Source organism: Zeus faber (assembly GCF_960531495.2).
Source record: "Zeus faber genome assembly, chromosome: 9".
In the NCBI taxonomy this organism is placed as follows: Eukaryota; Metazoa; Chordata; class Actinopteri; order Zeiformes; family Zeidae; genus Zeus; species Zeus faber.
In genome coordinates, this window is record NC_137197.1 from 19397503 (window position 1) to 19415525 (window position 18023).

General features: G+C 43.8%; 2 protein-coding genes across 2 annotated transcripts; one reads left to right on the plus strand and one right to left on the minus strand.

Annotated features, from left to right (window-relative positions):
- Positions 1-245: 245 nt before the first annotated feature.
- On the plus strand, positions 246-11359 carry LOC307234810 (uncharacterized protein; the record flags this gene model as incomplete). The annotated part of the gene is made up of 18 exons (XM_080006674.1): positions 246-484; positions 708-1002; positions 1168-1254; positions 1458-1727; positions 2123-2329; positions 2445-2705; positions 2810-3037; positions 3135-3258; positions 3749-4651; positions 7014-7179; positions 7403-7697; positions 7863-7949; positions 8153-8422; positions 8832-9038; positions 9154-9414; positions 9519-9746; positions 9844-9967; positions 10446-11359. 18 exons carry the CDS (start codon positions 246-248, stop codon positions 11357-11359), a joined length of 5166 nt encoding a protein of 1721 aa, XP_079862800.1.
- Positions 11360-13273: 1914 nt separating this feature from the next.
- LOC307234811 (extracellular calcium-sensing receptor-like) lies at positions 13274-16990 on the minus strand (the record flags this gene model as incomplete). Its single annotated transcript, XM_080006675.1, has 10 exons — positions 13274-13696; positions 13789-14070; positions 14246-14439; positions 14558-14681; positions 14766-14981; positions 15070-15648; positions 15730-15918; positions 16042-16221; positions 16493-16527; positions 16846-16990. 10 exons carry the CDS (start codon positions 16988-16990, stop codon positions 13274-13276), a joined length of 2367 nt encoding a protein of 788 aa, XP_079862801.1.
- Between the last annotated feature and the right edge of the window lie 1033 nt (positions 16991-18023).

An 18023-nucleotide genomic window follows, 5' to 3' on the forward strand; every position in this document is an offset into this window, starting at 1 on the left:
CCTAACGACACGTGGCTACAGGAGTGGACGACTTCACCATACAACTTTCTCTAATCATAGATAAATAAATAAATTGTGTGAAATCTGTCTCATGTGTTTCAGGCCCCGCCCCCACTCCTGAAAACAGCCTGATAGGATGTTGTGAAATGAAACAGTGACGTACGTCTTTGCAAAGCATTGGACTCTTTATAAAATATTGTGTTTGGGAGGAGAATGCTTATAGGGAAGGGAGGAGGAGGGCAGTCATGACGGTCTCTGTAGAAACACAAATGCTGTTGGGCGTGTGCTTGCTTTTGTTAACTTTTTCTTTTGCACAAGAGTCTTTCTCAAATCCCTCTTCTTGTAAGTTACAGAGGCAATTTCATCTTAATGGAATGCACAAGTTCGGGGATGTCATTCTAGGTGGGCTGTTTGAGATCCACCTTTTCTCTCTATTTCCTGAATTGTCTTTCACTTCGGAGCCCAAGGAGCCCATTTGCTATGGGTGAGTCTGTTGGGGACCCGGCAGAGAAGAGTGTTGATTGACATGGTCTATTCAGGCTATTTAAGCAATTCCAAATCCACGAGGAAAGCATATTATGATTATTAATGAATTGCATGAAACAAAGTTGAATTTCAGCTCAGTGTTAAATGTAAAGTTTGAGATAAAACGAATGCTTTGAGAATTTCACCTTTGATTCATTTACACTTGCGTTTCTTTCTGCCAGCTTTGATATTGTAGGATTCCGACAGGCCCAGACGATGGCTTTTACTATTGATGAGATCAACAGAAGCTCCAAACTGCTTCCCAATGTGACTCTGGGATACACCTTATATGATAACTGCGTGCAGCTTGAAGTTGCATTCTCTGCAGCGCTGTCCCTGGCCAGTGGAGAAGAGGAGCAATTTCAATTAAATGAAAACTGTTCAGGGGCACCACCAGTGCTGGGAATTGTGGGCGATTCATATTCCACACATTCTGTTGCCATTTCTAGTATCTTAGGATTGTACAGAGTACCTATGGTAAGTATTTATTCTATTTTAAATTCAGACATGGATTTCTGACTCCTATTTTGTTCCATTTCTTTTTCAATGTGAAGATTTAATGACTCATATCGGTGTAAATTAATAGAAAAACATGCATTGTGTGAGACAATTTTATAATAATTTGGTCTCTGGGTTTTCCAGGTGAGTTACTATGCAACATGCTCCTGCCTGAGTGACCGAAAAAGGTTCCCATCCTTCTTTAGAACTATTCCAAGTGATGCTTTCCAGGTGAAATGATCACAATAATGACAAAATCATTTTGACTGTCTGACATTCAAACAGGAATGAATGCCATCTATGTCAAAAACCTGTTTTCCATTACACATTAGATGCATTGTGGGTCATAACCGGAGTTGCATGGTCTCAGATTAGATATTGGTTTGTGTGAAGCCCACGAAGGAAAAGTCCCACTAAATGTTCTCTCCACTCAGGTGCGAGCCATGCTCCAGATCATCAAGCGGTTTGGATGGACCTGGGTGGGCCTGCTCATAAGTAACAATGATTACGGTCTGCACGCTGCCCGGTCCTTTTGGTCAGACATCGCCCGGTCTGGAGGGTGGTGTCTGGCCTACGTGGAGCCTCTGCCCTGGGGAAACGATCCGGAAGAACTTCAGAGGATCGCCAGTGTGATGAAGAAATCCACGGCCCGGGTCGTCATTGCGTTTGCTCACGAGAGCCCCATGACTCACCTCATGGAAGAGGTAAGGGTTTTAAGACTGCCATTTTGGTGAAATGCCACAATCCGGGAGGCATGATTATTTTTTCATTTTAAGTGGTTGTGGTTGGAAGCAAATTAGTCACACTTATTAATGATTAAGTTCAAAAACATTGAAATAATTACAACATTGAAATACAGTTAACTCAATACGCTATACACTGATCAGCCACAACAATAAAACCACTGACAGGTGAAGTGAATAACATTGATCATCTGGTTCCAATGGCACCTGTCAATGGGTGGCATATATTAGGCAGCAAGTGAACAGTCAGTTCTTGAAGTTGATGTGTTGGAAGCAGGAAAAATGTGGAGCTACACAGTATTAGTGGTTATTAGTGATGGTTTAAATGTTGTGGCTGTTCGTTGTACACTCCCCAGGTAATAAAGCAGAATGTGACAGGTCTGCAGTGGATCGCCAGTGAAGCCTGGACAGCAGCCACTGCTCTTCAGAGCCCCCGCCTCATGCCATACCTGGGGGGAACTCTGGGCATCGCCATCCGTCGGGGGGAGATACCAGGGCTCAGGGACTTCCTGCTGGGAATACACCCAGATGTGGACACTGACAGCAGCCACGGAAATAGGATAGTGAGAGTTTCACCTGATCTAGCATTGCAATTTTTACACAGTACAGAAGACACAGTAATACATGTATACTTCCTTTTTAGACTCATTATCATTCATGTTAATCCTTCTCTGTCAGGTGAAGCAGTTTTGGGAGCACATATTTCAGTGTCGCTTTGCACCTCTTAATAATGGGGAAAGGATATGCACAGGGCAGGAGGTCCTAGACAATATGAAGACTGAATACCTGGATATGTCTAACCTCAGGCCAGAATATAATGTGTACAAGGCAGTATATGCCCTGGCGCACGCCCTCCATGAGATGCTGAAGTGTGTGCCAGGAAGTGGGCCTTTCAGTGGGCAAAGCTGTGCCAGTTTACAGAAAATGGAGCCATGGCAGGTGAGATATTAAGTTAAGCTCAAGACGCCAATTTGTGATAGAGATTTACTTTCTTGTTTTTTATCCCATTTATGTTTTCTTCTGTTTTTCTCCCCTTAATATAGCTTTTGTATTATTTGGAAAGGGTCAACTTCACCACAAAGTTTGGAGATGAAGTGTTATTCGATGAGAACGGTGATGCTCTGCCAGTCTACGATGTAATGAACTGGCACTGGCTGCCAGATGGAAGCGCAGAAGTTCACAATGTGGGTGTGGTTCAGGAGTCAGCGTCCAGGGGTGAAGAACTCATGCTGGATGAAGACAGAATCTTCTGGAACTTTCAAACCCGAAAGGTCTGCCTACCACTTAGTTTGCTTCCGACCAGTGTGCAGGTCATCATAATAATGTTGATTAGAATGGATTCAGGTAAAAGGCTTTCTCCCATCCTAGCCCCCCAGGTCGGTGTGCAGTGAGAGCTGCCCCCCTGGAACCCGCATGGCAAGAAGGAAAGGAGAGCCCGACTGCTGCTACGACTGCGTCCCTTGCTCCGAAGGAACAACAAGCAACAAGTCTGGTTGGTATTGATCATCAAACATTATGACACGGTCCGTGGAACCCTCAGTTGTATTTGGTGAATAGCAGCAATCAGTGGCGAGTTATTTCTGATTAATGACTGCTGCTGTGTTAATAATGATTAGGGTTTTTTTTGCAATAAAGACCGACTGGCTGCACATTATCCCTGACATATGTTTGTATGTAGGGTTCCTACATACAAAATATATAAGATTATATAAGAATATTCACACCTTTCAGGCCCACCCAGTTGAACAGTCAGCAGTCAACTTTAGAGAGAATCCAAACGTATTGCAGCAAGAGTCTGATTGCCAAAGTGAGGGAATTTATAGGGCCCCAAAAATCATTACGGGCAGGAAAGAGGCCGATAACAGCTGGCAGAATAACAGAAATCCGAATGAACCACAGAGTTCCATATCTGTGCATCTCTAGCTGTAGATTTTATGATAAGTTCTACGCATCTCTTCAAAGACTTGCCACTGTGTTTCTAGACGCCACAGAGTGCATGAGCTGTCCAGAAGACTTCTGGTCCAACCCCCAGCGTGATCAGTGTGTGCCGAAGAAAATGGAGTTCCTCTCTTACCATGAACCACTGGGTATATCCTTGACCACTGCCTCATTATTTGGAGCACTGAGTTGCGGCGTTGTGTTGGGAATCTTTATCTATCACCGAGCCACACCAGTGGTTCGAGCTAACAACTCAGAACTGAGTTTCCAGCTCCTGCTGTCACTCAAGCTCTGCTTCCTGTGCTCATTGCTCTTCATCGGTCGCCCAAATCTGTGGACCTGCCAGTTGAGGCACGCAGCATTTGGGATCAGCTTTGTGCTGTGTGTGTCATGTATCCTGGTGAAGACGATGGTCGTGCTCGCCGTGTTCAAGGCCTCCAAACCTGGTGGCCGGGCCAGTCTGAAGTGGTTTGGGGCCATGCAACAGAGAGGGATTGTTCTAGCTCTCACTTTAGTCCAAGCCTCCATCTGCACAGCCTGGCTTGCGTCCTCCTCTCCAACTCCTCACAAGAACACTATTTACCACAATGACAAGATAGTCTATGAGTGTGTCATAGGGTCCACGGTGGGTTTTGGAGTTTTGCTGGGATATATTGGCTTTCTGGCCATTCTCAGCCTCCTGCTTGCATTTCTGGCAAGGAATCTTCCAGACAACTTCAATGAGGCCAAGCTCATCACCTTCAGCATGCTGATCTTCTGTGCTGTTTGGGTGGCCTTCATCCCTTCCTACATCAACTCACCTGGAAAGTATGCAGATGCAGTGGAGGTATTTGCCATTCTGGCCTCCGGTTTTGGGCTGTTGGTCGCACTTTTTGGACCAAAATGTTATATAATCCTGCTGAGACCTGAGAAGAACACAAAGAAAGCCATCATGGGGCGAGGCGTGAGCAAAACATAGAAGCTGAATCTTGTTTTTTTATTTTAATACAACTTGTTATTCGATTTTTCTTTGTTCCCCACAGAGCCTTTACATTCTTTAATCCAACGTGACATATACAGTTTGAAGTGATGACTAAATGATCAGCACAGGCTGTAAGTAAATGTGTCTGAATTAATAATAAATCGCAAGGGAAATATTTATTCTATTTAGATTATTATATTCTGCTTTCCTCCGTTTGTAGTCTTACCATGCCACTTTCTGTCAAGAGTTGATATAGGCTATTAAGGCATTCCGGAAATTAAAGTGCACAGTTTTGAATACAAAAATGTATAGATGAGTAATTAATGAAATACATTAAAATGTATTCCTCATAAAAATGCTTATAAATGTGAACATTTTCTTTGAAAATAAAGGGAAAGTTTCCCTTTATTTTCCAATGTTAAGAATTGTGGAATTGTTCTGCCCAAAATAAAAAGTGATCTGAAATGGATTTGATTAGAATGCCAGTACAATCATCAAAAGCGCAGAGAAAAAGACATTTACACCCTTCTCTTTAATTTAAAGATGAAGAGATAGAGTACTTTGCTTTGTATGAGTATCATCTCTACATCAAGAAGAGCAGAACAAACAGAGACACCACTCTCTGGTGGATATGAATTGAATGCTACATGATATGGGGTTCTATTAAAAGTAATTTTGGATGGACGTGTACCTAAATCACACAAAGGGTGATAATGAATTGATGATGAAAGTTTACTCTTGCGATATGTGTTATTTACATCTATCTTGGGAGAAATTGATTTGAGAGAGCTTGGCTATGAAACTTCCGCATGAATGCATGTCAACTGAACTCACATCGCAGTAACACAAGTTAAATATTATAATAATTATTATAATAATTTAACCAATGCATTTGACACCCAGGTAAAGAGAAGCTGTTCAACAAATGAGAAATCACAGCACCAAACCCTCTGTATTCTGAGTATTACTCACGTTTTGTCACCACAGCACTAATTTTTTATAATTTCTACCATTTTTACTCTTGCATATTTAATCTCCTTTGCATATACAATAAGGCATGGGGGTAGGGAGGCCACCTTATATTTCTTACCTACCACTACCTATTTCTCTGTTTTGGAGCTTGTTTATTCATTTGTGGCCGCCACCAACACCTCTCTTCTTACAATATTTGTAACAACTAAACAAGTTATCATCATTGCTTCTCCAAGAGGGGCATAACTGCCACAAGTGAAACATATAAAAAAAACTACAAGCATTTGACAAAACACTGTTAAAGTGATACAATTTTAATTATAGCATTATGGCACTTCCTTGTGATATCTAAAGAAAAGGAAACAGAAGAAAATAGCAAGCCGCAATCAAGAGGGTGTTCATGGGATAGAGTGAGGCTGATGCTGACGGTGTGTGTGTGCATTTGTGTGCGATAGTCTAGCTGTCCTGTGTGTGCATGAGATTGTTTATTGCTGGAGTATGAGGTCAGAAACGTATCGTAGGGCTTCCGCGGAGCTCCACAGCCACCCAGCCCTAAGCCCTGCCGCCACCGAGCAGCCCCACGGCTGCAAGAACATTCAGAGCCCAAAGCACCGCAGCCAAAGAAGAACTCTGAACTGACAGAGAAGCCCAGTGCCCAAAGAGCAACACTCACACATGGCCTCAATACACTCAAACCAGTTCCAAAATGCAGAAGATAGCCAGAAATGCAGCCCCAGACATGAAGCCACTCCACCACGGTGCCTACTGCAAAAACACAAAGCAGGGGGAACAAGACCGACAGCCACTACTTGCACAACAGCCCACATTAATTGATATTTGGTATGTGACATCTCGTGGTCATGTATGCGCAAACTTTGGCATGTTTTGCCCAGGCCAAAAGAAAGTCAGTATACATTTTAGTATATACATATTTTAGATACTAGAACAGAAACAGTGAACAGCAATGAGTTCACTGCCTGTGCAAAAAGCACCTGCCTCATCCTCACATTGGTTGTGTTTGGTTAACAAGTGTTAATAATACATTGATAATGTAGGCTCCTAACGACACGTGGCTACAGGAGTGGACGACTTCACCATACAACTTTCTCTAATCATAGATAAATAAATAAATTGTGTGAAATCTGTCTCATGTGTTTCAGGCCCCGCCCCCACTCCTGAAAACAGCCTGATAGGATGTTGTGAAATGAAACAGTGACGTACGTCTTTGCAAAGCATTGGACTCTTTATAAAATATTGTGTTTGGGAAGAGAATGCTTATAGGGAAGGGAGGAGGAGGGCAGTCATGACGGTCTCTGTAGAAACACAAAAGCTGTTGGGCGTGTGCTTGCTTTTATTAACTTTTTCTTTTGCACAAGAGTCTTTCTCAAATCCCTCTTCTTGTAAGTTACAGAGGCAATTTCATCTTAATGGAATGCACAAGTTCGGGGATGTCATTCTAGGTGGGCTGTTTGAGATCCACCTTTTCTCTCTATTTCCTGAATTGTCTTTCACTTCGGAGCCCAAGGAGCCCATTTGCTATGGGTGAGTCTGTCGGGGACTCGGCAGAGAAGAGTGTTGATTGACATGGTCTATTCAGGCTATTTAAGCAATTCCAAATCCACGAGGAAAGCATATTATGATTATTAATGAATTGCATGAAACAAAGTTGAATTTCAGCTCAGTGTTAAATGTAAAGTTTGAGATAAAACGAATGCTTTGAGAATTTCACCTTTGATTCATTTACACTTGCGTTTCATTCTGCCAGCTTTGATATTGTAGGATTCCGACAGGCCCAGACGATGGCTTTTACTATTGATGAGATCAACAGAAGCTCCAAACTGCTTCCCAATGTGACTCTGGGATACACCTTATATGATAACTGCGTGCAGCTTGAAGTTGCATTCACTGCAGCGCTGTCCCTGGCCAGTGGAGAAGAGGAGCAATTTCAATTAAATGAAAACTGTTCAGGGGCACCACCAGTGCTGGGAATTGTGGGCGATACATATTCCACACATTCTGTTGCCATTTCTAGTATCTTAGGATTGTACAGAGTACCTATGGTAAGTTTTTATTCTATTTTAAATTCAGACATGGATTTCTGACTCCTATTTTGTTCCATTTCTTTTTCAATGTGAAGATTTAATGACTCATATCGGTGTAAATCAATAGAAAAACATACATTGTGTGAGACAATTTTATAATAATTTGGTCTCTGGGTTTTCCAGGTGAGTTACTATTCAACATGCTCCTGCCTGAGTGACCGAAAAAGGTTCCCATCCTTCTTTAGAACTATTCCAAGTGATGCTTTCCAGGTGAAATGATCACAATAATGACAAAATCATTTTGACTGTTTGACATTCAAACAGGAATGAATGCCATCTATGTCAAAAACCTGTTTTCCATTACACATTAGATGCATTGTGGGTCATAACCGGAGTTGCATGGTCTCAGATTAGATATTGGTTGGTGTGAAGCCCACGAAGGAAAAGTCCCACTAAATGTTCTCTCCATTCAGGTGCGAGCCATGCTCCAGATCATCAAGCGGTTTGGGTGGACCTGGGTGGGCCTGCTCATAAGTAACAATGACTACGGTCTGCACGCTGCCCGGTCCTTTCGGTCGGACATTGCCCGGTCTGGACGATGGTGTCTGGCCTACGTGGAGCTTCTGCCCCGGGGAAACGATCCGGAAGAACTTCAGAGGATCGCCAGTGTGATGAAGAAATCCACGGCCCGGGTCGTCATTGCGTTTGCCCACAAGAGCCCCATGACTCACCTCATGGAAGAGGTAAGGGTTTTAAGACTGCCATTTTGGTGAAATGCCACAATCCGGGAGGAATTGTGGCATTGTGTTGATTATTTTTTCATTTTAAGTGGTTGTGGTTGGAAGCAAATTAGTCACACTTATTAATGATTAAGTTCAAAAACATTGAAATAATTACAACATTGAAATACAGTTAACTCAATTTGCTATAAACCGATCAGCTACAACATTAAAACCATTGACAGGTGAAGTGAATAACATTGATCATCTGGTTCCAATGGCACCTGTCAAGGGGTGGCATATATTAGGCAGCAAGTGAACAGTCAGTTCTTGAAGTTGATGTGTTGGAAGCAGGAAAAATGTGGAGCTACACAGTATTAGTGGTTATTAGTGATGGTTTAAATGTTGTGGCTGTTCGTTGTACACTCCCCAGGTAGTAAAGCAGAATGTGACAGGTCTGCAGTGGATCGCCAGTGAAGCCTGGACAGCAGCCACTGTTCTTCAGAGCCCCCGCCTCATGCCATACCTGGGGGGAACTCTGGGCATCGCCATCCGTCGGGGGGAGATACCAGGGCTCAGGGACTTCCTGCTGGGAATACACCCAGATGTGGACACTGACAGCAGCCACGGAAATAGGATAGTGAGAGTTTCACCTGATCCATCATTGCAATTTTTACACAGTACAAAATACACAGTAATACATGTATACTTCCTTTTTAGACTCATAATCATTCATGTTAATCCTTCTCCGTCAGGTGAAGCAGTTTTGGGAGCAAATATTTCAGTGTCGCTTTGCACCTCTTAATAATGGGGAAAGGATATGCACAGGGCAGGAGGTCCTAGACAATATGAAGACTGAATACCTGGATATGTCTAACCTCAGGCCAGAATATAATGTGTACAAGGCGGTATATGCCCTGGCGCACGCCCTCCATGAGATGCTGAAGTGTGTGCCAGGAAGTGGGCCTTTCAGTGGGCAAAGCTGTGCCAGTTTACAGAAAATGGAGCCATGGCAGGTGAGATATTAAGTTAAGCTCAAGACACTAATTTGTGATAGAGATTTGCTTTCTTGTTTTTTATCCCATTTATGTTTTCTTCTGTTTTGCTCCCCTTAATATAGCTTTTGTATTATTTGGAAAGGGTCAACTTCACCACAAAGTTTGGAGATGAAGTGTTATTCGATGAGAACGGTGATGCTCTGCCAGTCTACGATGTAATGAACTGGCACTGGCTGCCAGATGGAAGCGCAGAAGTTCACAATGTGGGTGTGGTTCAGGAGTCAGCGTCCAGGGGTGAAGAACTCATGCTGGATGAAGACAGAATCTTCTGGAACTTTACACCCCGAAAGGTCTGCCTACCACTTAGTTTGCTTCCGACCAGTGTGCAGGTCATCATAATAATGTCAATTAGAATGGTTTCAGGTAAAAGGCTTTCTCCCATCCTAGCCCCCCAGGTCGGTGTGCAGTGAGAGCTGCCCCCCTGGAACCCGCATGGCAAGAAGGAAAGGAGAGCCCGACTGCTGCTACGACTGCGTCCCTTGCTCCGAAGGAACAACAAGCAACATGTCTGGTTGGTATTTATCATCAAACATTATGACACGGCTCCGTGGAATCCTCAGTTGTATTTGGTGAATAGCAACAATCAGTGGTGAGTTATTTCTGATTAATGGCTTCTGCTCTGTTAATAATGACCAGGGGTTTATTTTGCAATAATGACCGACTGGCTGCACATTATCCCTGACATACGTATGTTTGTATCTAGTGTTCCTACATACGAAATATATAAAATTATGTAAGAATATTCACACCTTGCAGGCCCACCCAGTTGAACAGTCAGCAGTCAACTTAAGAGAGAACCCAAACGTATTGCAGCAAGAGTCTGATTGCCAAAGTGAGGGAATTTATAGGGCCCCAAAAATCATTACAGGCAGGAAAGTAAATATCAGAAATCCGAGTGAACCACAGAATTTCATATCCGTGCATCTCTAGCTGTAGATTTTATGATACGTTCTATGCATCTCTTCAAAGACTTGCCACTGTGTTTCTAGACTCCACAGAGTGCATCAGCTGTCCAGAAGACTTCTGGTCCAACCCCCAGCGTGATCAGTGTGTGCCGAAGAAAATGGAGTTCCTCTCTTACCATGAACCACTGGGTATATCTTTGACCACTGCCTCATTATTTGGAGCACTGAGTTGCGCCGTTGTGTTGGGAATCTTTATCTATCACCGTGCCACACCAGTGGTTCGGGCTAACAACTCAGAACTGAGTTTCCAGCTCCTGCTGTCGCTCAAGCTCTGCTTCCTGTGCTCATTGCTCTTCATTGGTCGCCCAAGTCTGTGGACCTGCCAGTTGAGGCATGCAGCATTTGGGATCAGCTTTGTGCTGTGTGTGTCATGTATCCTGGTGAAGACGATGGTCGTGCTCGCCGTGTTCAAGGCCTCCAAACCTGGTGGCGGGACCAGTCTGAAGTGGTTTGGGGCCATGCAACAGAGAGGGACTGTTCTAGCTCTCACTTTAGTCCAAGCCTCCATCTGCACAGCCTGGCTTGCGTCCTCCTCTCCAAATCCTCACAAGAACACTATTTACCACAATGACAAGATAGTCTATGAGTGTGTCATAGTGTCCACGGTGGGTTTTGGAGTTTTGCTGGGATATATTGGCTTTCTGGCCATTCTCAGCTTCCTGCTTGCATTTCTGGCAAGGAATCTTCCAGACAACTTCAATGAGGGCAAGCTCATCACCTTCAGCATGCTGATCTTCTGTGCTGTTTGGGTGGCCTTCATCCCTTCCTACATCAACTCACCGGGAAAGTATGCAGATGCAGTGGAGGTATTTGCCATTCTGGCCTCCAGTTTTGGGCTGTTAGTCGCACTTTTTGGACCAAAATGTTATATAATCCTGCTGAGACCTGAGAAGAACACTAAGAAAGCCATCATGGGGCGAGGTGTTATCAAAACATAGAGACATCAATTCAATGTGTACATTTATGGTTTGTCTTTTGAAAAAATTCTCGCTAATGCTACTTGCCAGTTAATAGTAATAACTATTTAAGGGTATAGACACCCATCATAAAGTATATATTACCATGACACCATACCTTCTGTTATATACTTAAATTACAACATTCTGCAAAATGTGGTGATGATGATGTGATTAAAGTGCACAGTATCAAAAAAAAACAACAACTCTGTAGCAAAGGAAGGAAATCAATTCATGAAAAGGAGTTTAATAAGGATTGCTATTAAATGTACGTGGGAAATTACAAGATGCTTCTTCCAACCTTTAGAATGGTAGAATTTTTCTACGGAAAATAAATAATATACGTTCCAAATATAATCCACCTTGGTCTAAGGCCTTCTCTACCTTTCATGATGAAAAGAACAAGAAGTTAGACAGTTAGACACCCCCCTCTGGTGGATAAGTATTGAATCATATTCAGCTCCAAACCAACATAATTGAGTATTGACCTACACGACACATCCAACAGTCTGTATTCTGGTCTCTTGTCTACAGAGAATATAGTCCCAGTCTCAGCAGCATCAATTTAAAGCTAATTTTGCATTTGAATCTGTTTTGTGAAAGTCACTTGATAGAGTTTGGGTCTCAAACAAATCTATATTAATGTACATCAAGTGTGTCAAGACATATCATAGTAACACAAGTGTATGCCCCCAGGCTCCCAGGGTGGACAGAGCCCCACTAGTCTCCCAATTCTGCCCATCCACCAGAAAAGCCACCCAGACCAAGTTTCACATTAAATGGTTAACATTATATTACCGTAGTCACACCTCAGTGGTCACATGTTTTGTGCATGCCCCACCCCCGCCAAAAAAAAGTAACCCAATGAATATTGTCAACATTGATTGACCAGCAGATTTGTCTGTGGCCTGTGTTGTGATTGAGATGGTTCAGATCAGGGAGGAAAAGCACATTATGGAGCCTGTAGCCCACATGCCCAACACACTATCATTGTTACCAAAAGTTCAGGTCCCCTTACTCCCCGCAGCTCCTGGGTAGGTCCAATGCACCGGTACGTCCGTTTGGTAGCCCATCCTTGCATATGCACCCGGCCAGGTTTGAAGGGGATATACTGCGTTATTCTATATAGTCATGGATCTTGTTGACATGTATATATTCACTAACACTTCGTTCGAGGCCTTGTGACTCTGGTGACCCTTTGTGGGGATCAGGGACCCAGGGTTGGGAATCCCTGCACTAGGCTATATCACTTCAAACAGAGAGCCTGTTGAGAGTTAATTTGTATCGTGTAGATAAGCAACAATTTTGTTACTTTAATTTGAGATTCCGTTATTACATGTTTCCCTCTCCCCACCGTCATTTTGCTGCTTTTCCTCCTGAACATATTTTTAAAAACTAATGACAGCAAAAATAGCTTCACATCACATTAGCTATAAATCTCACCGTGGTAAAAAATTTTACTCCCAAGAATGACTGTTGAAACTGACAATCATCATTTCAAGCAATTTGAATAAATGAGCGTGATGAGTGTTCCTGCAGCAGTGTATCCACAGAGGGAGCCAAAGCACTACTGAACAAGGTTATGCATTGAAAAATCAATATTAGGTACAATTTTTGAACACTTTGACATTGTATTCATTAGTTTTTATTAACTTAGATCATCTGAATCTTTATGGCATACATATGCTACAGTATAGAATGTACAGTATATATGTTGTGTTTATTGACATTATAGTTGAGAGAGGTTTTATTGTCAATATCCATGGGTATTGGGTATTGCTACCACTACTTTCAAGAAAACATTTACATTAGCAGTTGGGCTGAAAAAAATGTATTCACATCTCTCTTTCAGCTTGATATCTATAGGTTATAATGTTCTGCAAGACTTTTCTTTTACTATCTGCCCATCAGGTATTTCTTGGTGTTTTTCTCAGGCCTCAGCAGGATGATGAAGCACTTTGGAGCAAAGATACACAGCAGCAGGCCATAGCTAGAAGCCAGGATGGCGAAGATCTCCACGGCGACAGCAAACTTCCCCGGAGAGCTGACGTACGCCGGGACAAATGCCACCCAGACGGCGCAGAAGATCAGCATGCTGAAGGTGATGAACTTGGCCTCGTTGAAGTTGTCTGGGAGTTTTCTGGCCATGAACGCCAAGAGGAGGCAGATACAGGCCAACAGGCCGATGTAGCCCAGGACCAGAGAGAAGCCCACCACTGAAGCCATGGCACACTGGAGGTTCACCTTTGACCCCTTCAGACCCAGGTCACGTTGAGGGACAGGAGGGCTGAGGGACAACCATATGATGCAGATGACAACCTGGAAAACCAAAGATTTGGATATGATCACATTAATCAATGTTTATATAACAATAAATCAAACATTAAATGTTTACACCTAGTAATACTGACTTGAATACTGGTAAAAAAGCAGACGCTCCCTCTCTGTTGTCCTGCACCAAACCACTTCATCGGGGCTCCGCCACCAGGCCGAGCTGAGCGGAACGCAGCTAGAACCACGATGGTCTTGACCTGAAGGCACGACAGGCAGAGCACGAAGCTGATCCCAAACGCTGCCTGCTGGAAGCGACAAGACCACACCGATGGACGACCGATGAACACCAGCGAGCAGAGGAAGCAGAGCTTGACGGACAGCAGGAGCAGGAAGCTCAGCTCTGAGTTGTTGGCGCGCACCTGGAGAGGAGTGGATGGAAAGAGAAAAATCGTAGAATAACAGGATAAAGAGGCAGTCAGTAAGTGGCTTAGATACTGTTGTGTTTCATATTTAATTTTTATTTCTTTTACTTTAAGTTATCGAGACGTGAATGAATTAATACATTTGATTCAACTTCATGATCTTGGCTCTTACCACAGGGGTTTGACGGTAAGACAGAAAGACAACAAACACAGCTGTGGTCACCACGACACCAGAAACAGCGACTGTGGTCAGGATGATGCCCATGGTTTCGTTAAAAGACAGAAAGTCCACTTTACGCAGAATGCAGGCAGTTTGATTTGCATTGGACCAGAACTCTATAGGACAGCGCTTGCACTCAGTGGAACCTGGAGGAATACAGGAAAGCCAAAAGTTAGCCCTAACTGCAGTTAATGAACAAATATATTAAGAAGGCCATGACCCTTTAAATATTTGGTTTCAATATACAGTATGTTCTCTGTTTACCAGTCTGGTTGCTGAACTCCCCTTCAGCACAGCGGACACAGTCGAAGCAGCACACTGGCTCCCCTTTCCTTCTGGCAATGCGGGTTCCTGGAGGGCAGCTCTCACTGCATATGGAAATAGGAACCTAAACAATACACCAAAACACAACATCAATTATATAAGAAGGAATGTTTTGAAAATGAACTCATGTTGACTTCAGTCTGACTACCTGATTGGTTCCGGTGCTCCACTGAATCACTGATTGTTCAGATCTGAAATTCAGATCGAAGCCTTTCACCCGACCGATGGTAACCAGTTTGAGTGAGCCCTCGGGGCTGGTCTGCCAGTTGACCAGGTCATACACAGCTGGAATGTCAGCTCCTTGGAAGTAAAACTCCTGCCCTTGTGGGGTGGTGAAGTTCACTTTTCCCAGATGATGTAACAGCTGGAAACAAGACAGTGTCTAGTTATTTTCAATCATAAACACTGCTACATTTCGTAGTGGGTTTTATGTCCAGAGAAATTGTTTCCACCTCTTTGCTGTTGATATTGTGTGGGGAAGCGCAGGCTGAGCTGTTATTTCTGAGAGGGTTTTCTCCATCAGAGCAGGACAGAAGGCTGTGAAGTGCATGAGCTGCAGCGTACACAGCCAGGTAGACGTTATATGTGACTCTTAACTGGGAAGTGTCAGTGAAAGGACTCTGCACCCCCTCTAGCGTCTCACTCCCACTGCACGGCGGCAGGGGAGCTGCAAATGGAGGCCTGTCGGCAGGAGACGCAGCTAAAATATTTGCAGTGGTTGAAGTGTCAGACGTGGTCAGAGGAGGAACAGAGCTGAGAGACCGAGATGAAAGAGAAGACGGAGGTTTGACATCTGCTTCCAGAGCGAAAGGACTACACCCAAACTCTTGCTCCCACAGCTCTCTTAAAAATCTGTCACCAGGACGACGAGAGGGATGCAGACTGTGAAGATAGTGCTCGAATCCTGGTATGATTTCACTTCGAACGGCCACACCTACAACACCTCTCGCCAATTTAGAAAGAGCAACATTTTGGAGAAGAGCGCTGCTGGTGCTCCAAGCTTCACTGGCCAGAAACTGTCTGTCAGTCACCTACACAGGACGGAAGAGGAAATGAATTGAACAAAAAAAAAAATCAGGAATTAATTTATTAGAATAGGATTAGCCTCTTACATTTCTCTTGATCAGTTCCAGGAACAACTTCCCCACATCTGTGTACCAGCAGAAGATCAGGATCACCTTTGCAGTTGAGCGCTGGATGGCGATCGCTGCTCGTCTGGCATCGCTCTTAATGCTCTGTCTACTAAGTTTTTCTAAAAACGCTAAACACACTCCTGAACCCTGAATCTCCTCCTGAAATACCTTAAAATGACAGAAAGATAAAAAGATAATAAGATGAAGTCATGACTCGGAACAAAAAAGAAAGTACTTTAAAAATCACCTGAAGTCGTGCGATTTTCGAGATACCCAAACTTATAGAAACACCTGAATTGCCAGACGTCCGTAGTCTTCACCGGAAACCACGGCTCCGACCCAGGTCCAGTTGAAGTGCATGACGAGTCGGGCCATGGTCTTGGCTTGGTACACGTCACTGGGAATCGTCCTGAAGAAGTTTGGAAACTGACGCCTGTCGCTAAGACAGGGACAGCTGGCCAGGTAGCTGATCTGGGACGTAGGAAAGAACACAAATATCAACTGTACTCCGTTTGGGACTTTACAGGGACTTCTATTAACATCAGTGGATTGCGAAAGAAGTGATGAGATAGATCTTATCTTTAACCAATTGGGCCAACACACAATATTAATGGGATACTCCCGTTTTTGGGGAAAAATGCTTTGATTTTACAGGAGCTAGGATACTTGATCCCACCTGCTGCCATGCACTGTGCTAACACAGTTAGCATGCAGCTTGTCGATATCTCAGTTCTGGACACACAGGGATGGATTTGGTGTTGAACTTCTTGTCTGAATCTGGGTGTAAGACAGAAAAAATATGATTTTCCCCCTGAGAAACTGGAGTATCCCTTAAAATATTCAAATTTGTGATTAAACTCACTAAAGGTAAAGAGAGCGGCCCCAACAATCTGCAAAGTATTATGGTCGACGATGAGGACGCATCACCGATGACCAGAGGAACAGACCGGCCACCTGGTATGCACGGCATGGATGGACAAAATTCAATTTCTTTCTATTAATTGACACAGGGAATAGAGATATCGTTAAGGGTCGATAGCGATGAAGAACAACCTCTCGTCTCCCCGGACTGGGGCAGAGTGGCTGTGGACTCACAGCTCCGGCTCTCCCCTCCCAGCAGGGACAGAGCTCCTCGCAGGGCCCAGGGGTGTCGGCCACAGCTGTCCAGGATGCGGTAGCTCAGCCTCACACCCGGCAGCAGGGCGCTGTTCCTGTTAATTTCCTCCACTGCAAACGCCATGGCGTACATGTACTTCAACGGTTCTACTTCCAAACTATGGGGGGGATCAGAGATAACAAAGCCAAAGCTTATTCAATGCAATAGTGCACATTTTGGTCAGGATACAAATGCAAATGATCGTTCACCAAACTCTTAAATAAAAGCAGTAGATTTTAATCAGTTGCAACCTATTACTACGTATATCTTGTACAAACAATATATTGTATTTTCTAAACACGATAAGATAAGTACATTTGTGTAGATTTCTAAAGCCTTTTTTGTCGTGACGTATTTTTCCGTTTTACCCAGTGCAAGGCGCGTGATGCGGAGGTTCCGTGAAGTCCGCATCTAGAACTGAAGGGAGGTAGTGAAGGTTAAAGAGCCCACCCAGAACCAAGTCTCCATCCTGGGAGAGGCCACGGTCGCCCTCCCCCAGCGGTTCAGCCCAGCGAGAGCACATGGCGCTCTGAACCGCCTCCGGTCCCGCCCTGAGCCCTACATCTACGCCCAAAATCCCCAAAAGTAGCAGGGAGGGAGCAGTGGAGGGCCCCCGAGTCAGGAGCCACGTAATCCAAAACATGGATGTGCCGGATGATTGGTAAATATACTCAGTGACACAAATATGCCTTTGTCAGGTAGGAGATCAACTAGAATTCAGAGCAAACTGATGAAACAGAAGCCCACTGAAACCAGTTGACAGCTCTAGTTATTTAAATGTCATCTACTTTCTCGGGACAGAATAAAAAGCTGATATTCCGTCATTGCATCATCTGTCTTTGTTAAAACAAACAAAAAAAAAAAAGACCAGTGTTTGACCTATAAGCCACCTCCACTGCTCTCAAAGGGTGAGGTATTGTACTGGGTTTTTATAATAGTGGTCAGGTTTAGCGGGTATTGTAAACAGGATGACACGCACTCAGACGGTTAAATCCCTCCTCTCTAGAGTGACGGGGAATTAACAACTGTGCGTCACTTTTTTTTCCACACTGCTGTGTGGGGATTGTATGATCTTTAATGATGAACTTTAAACGTTGTCAAAGCGACGAGGAACATC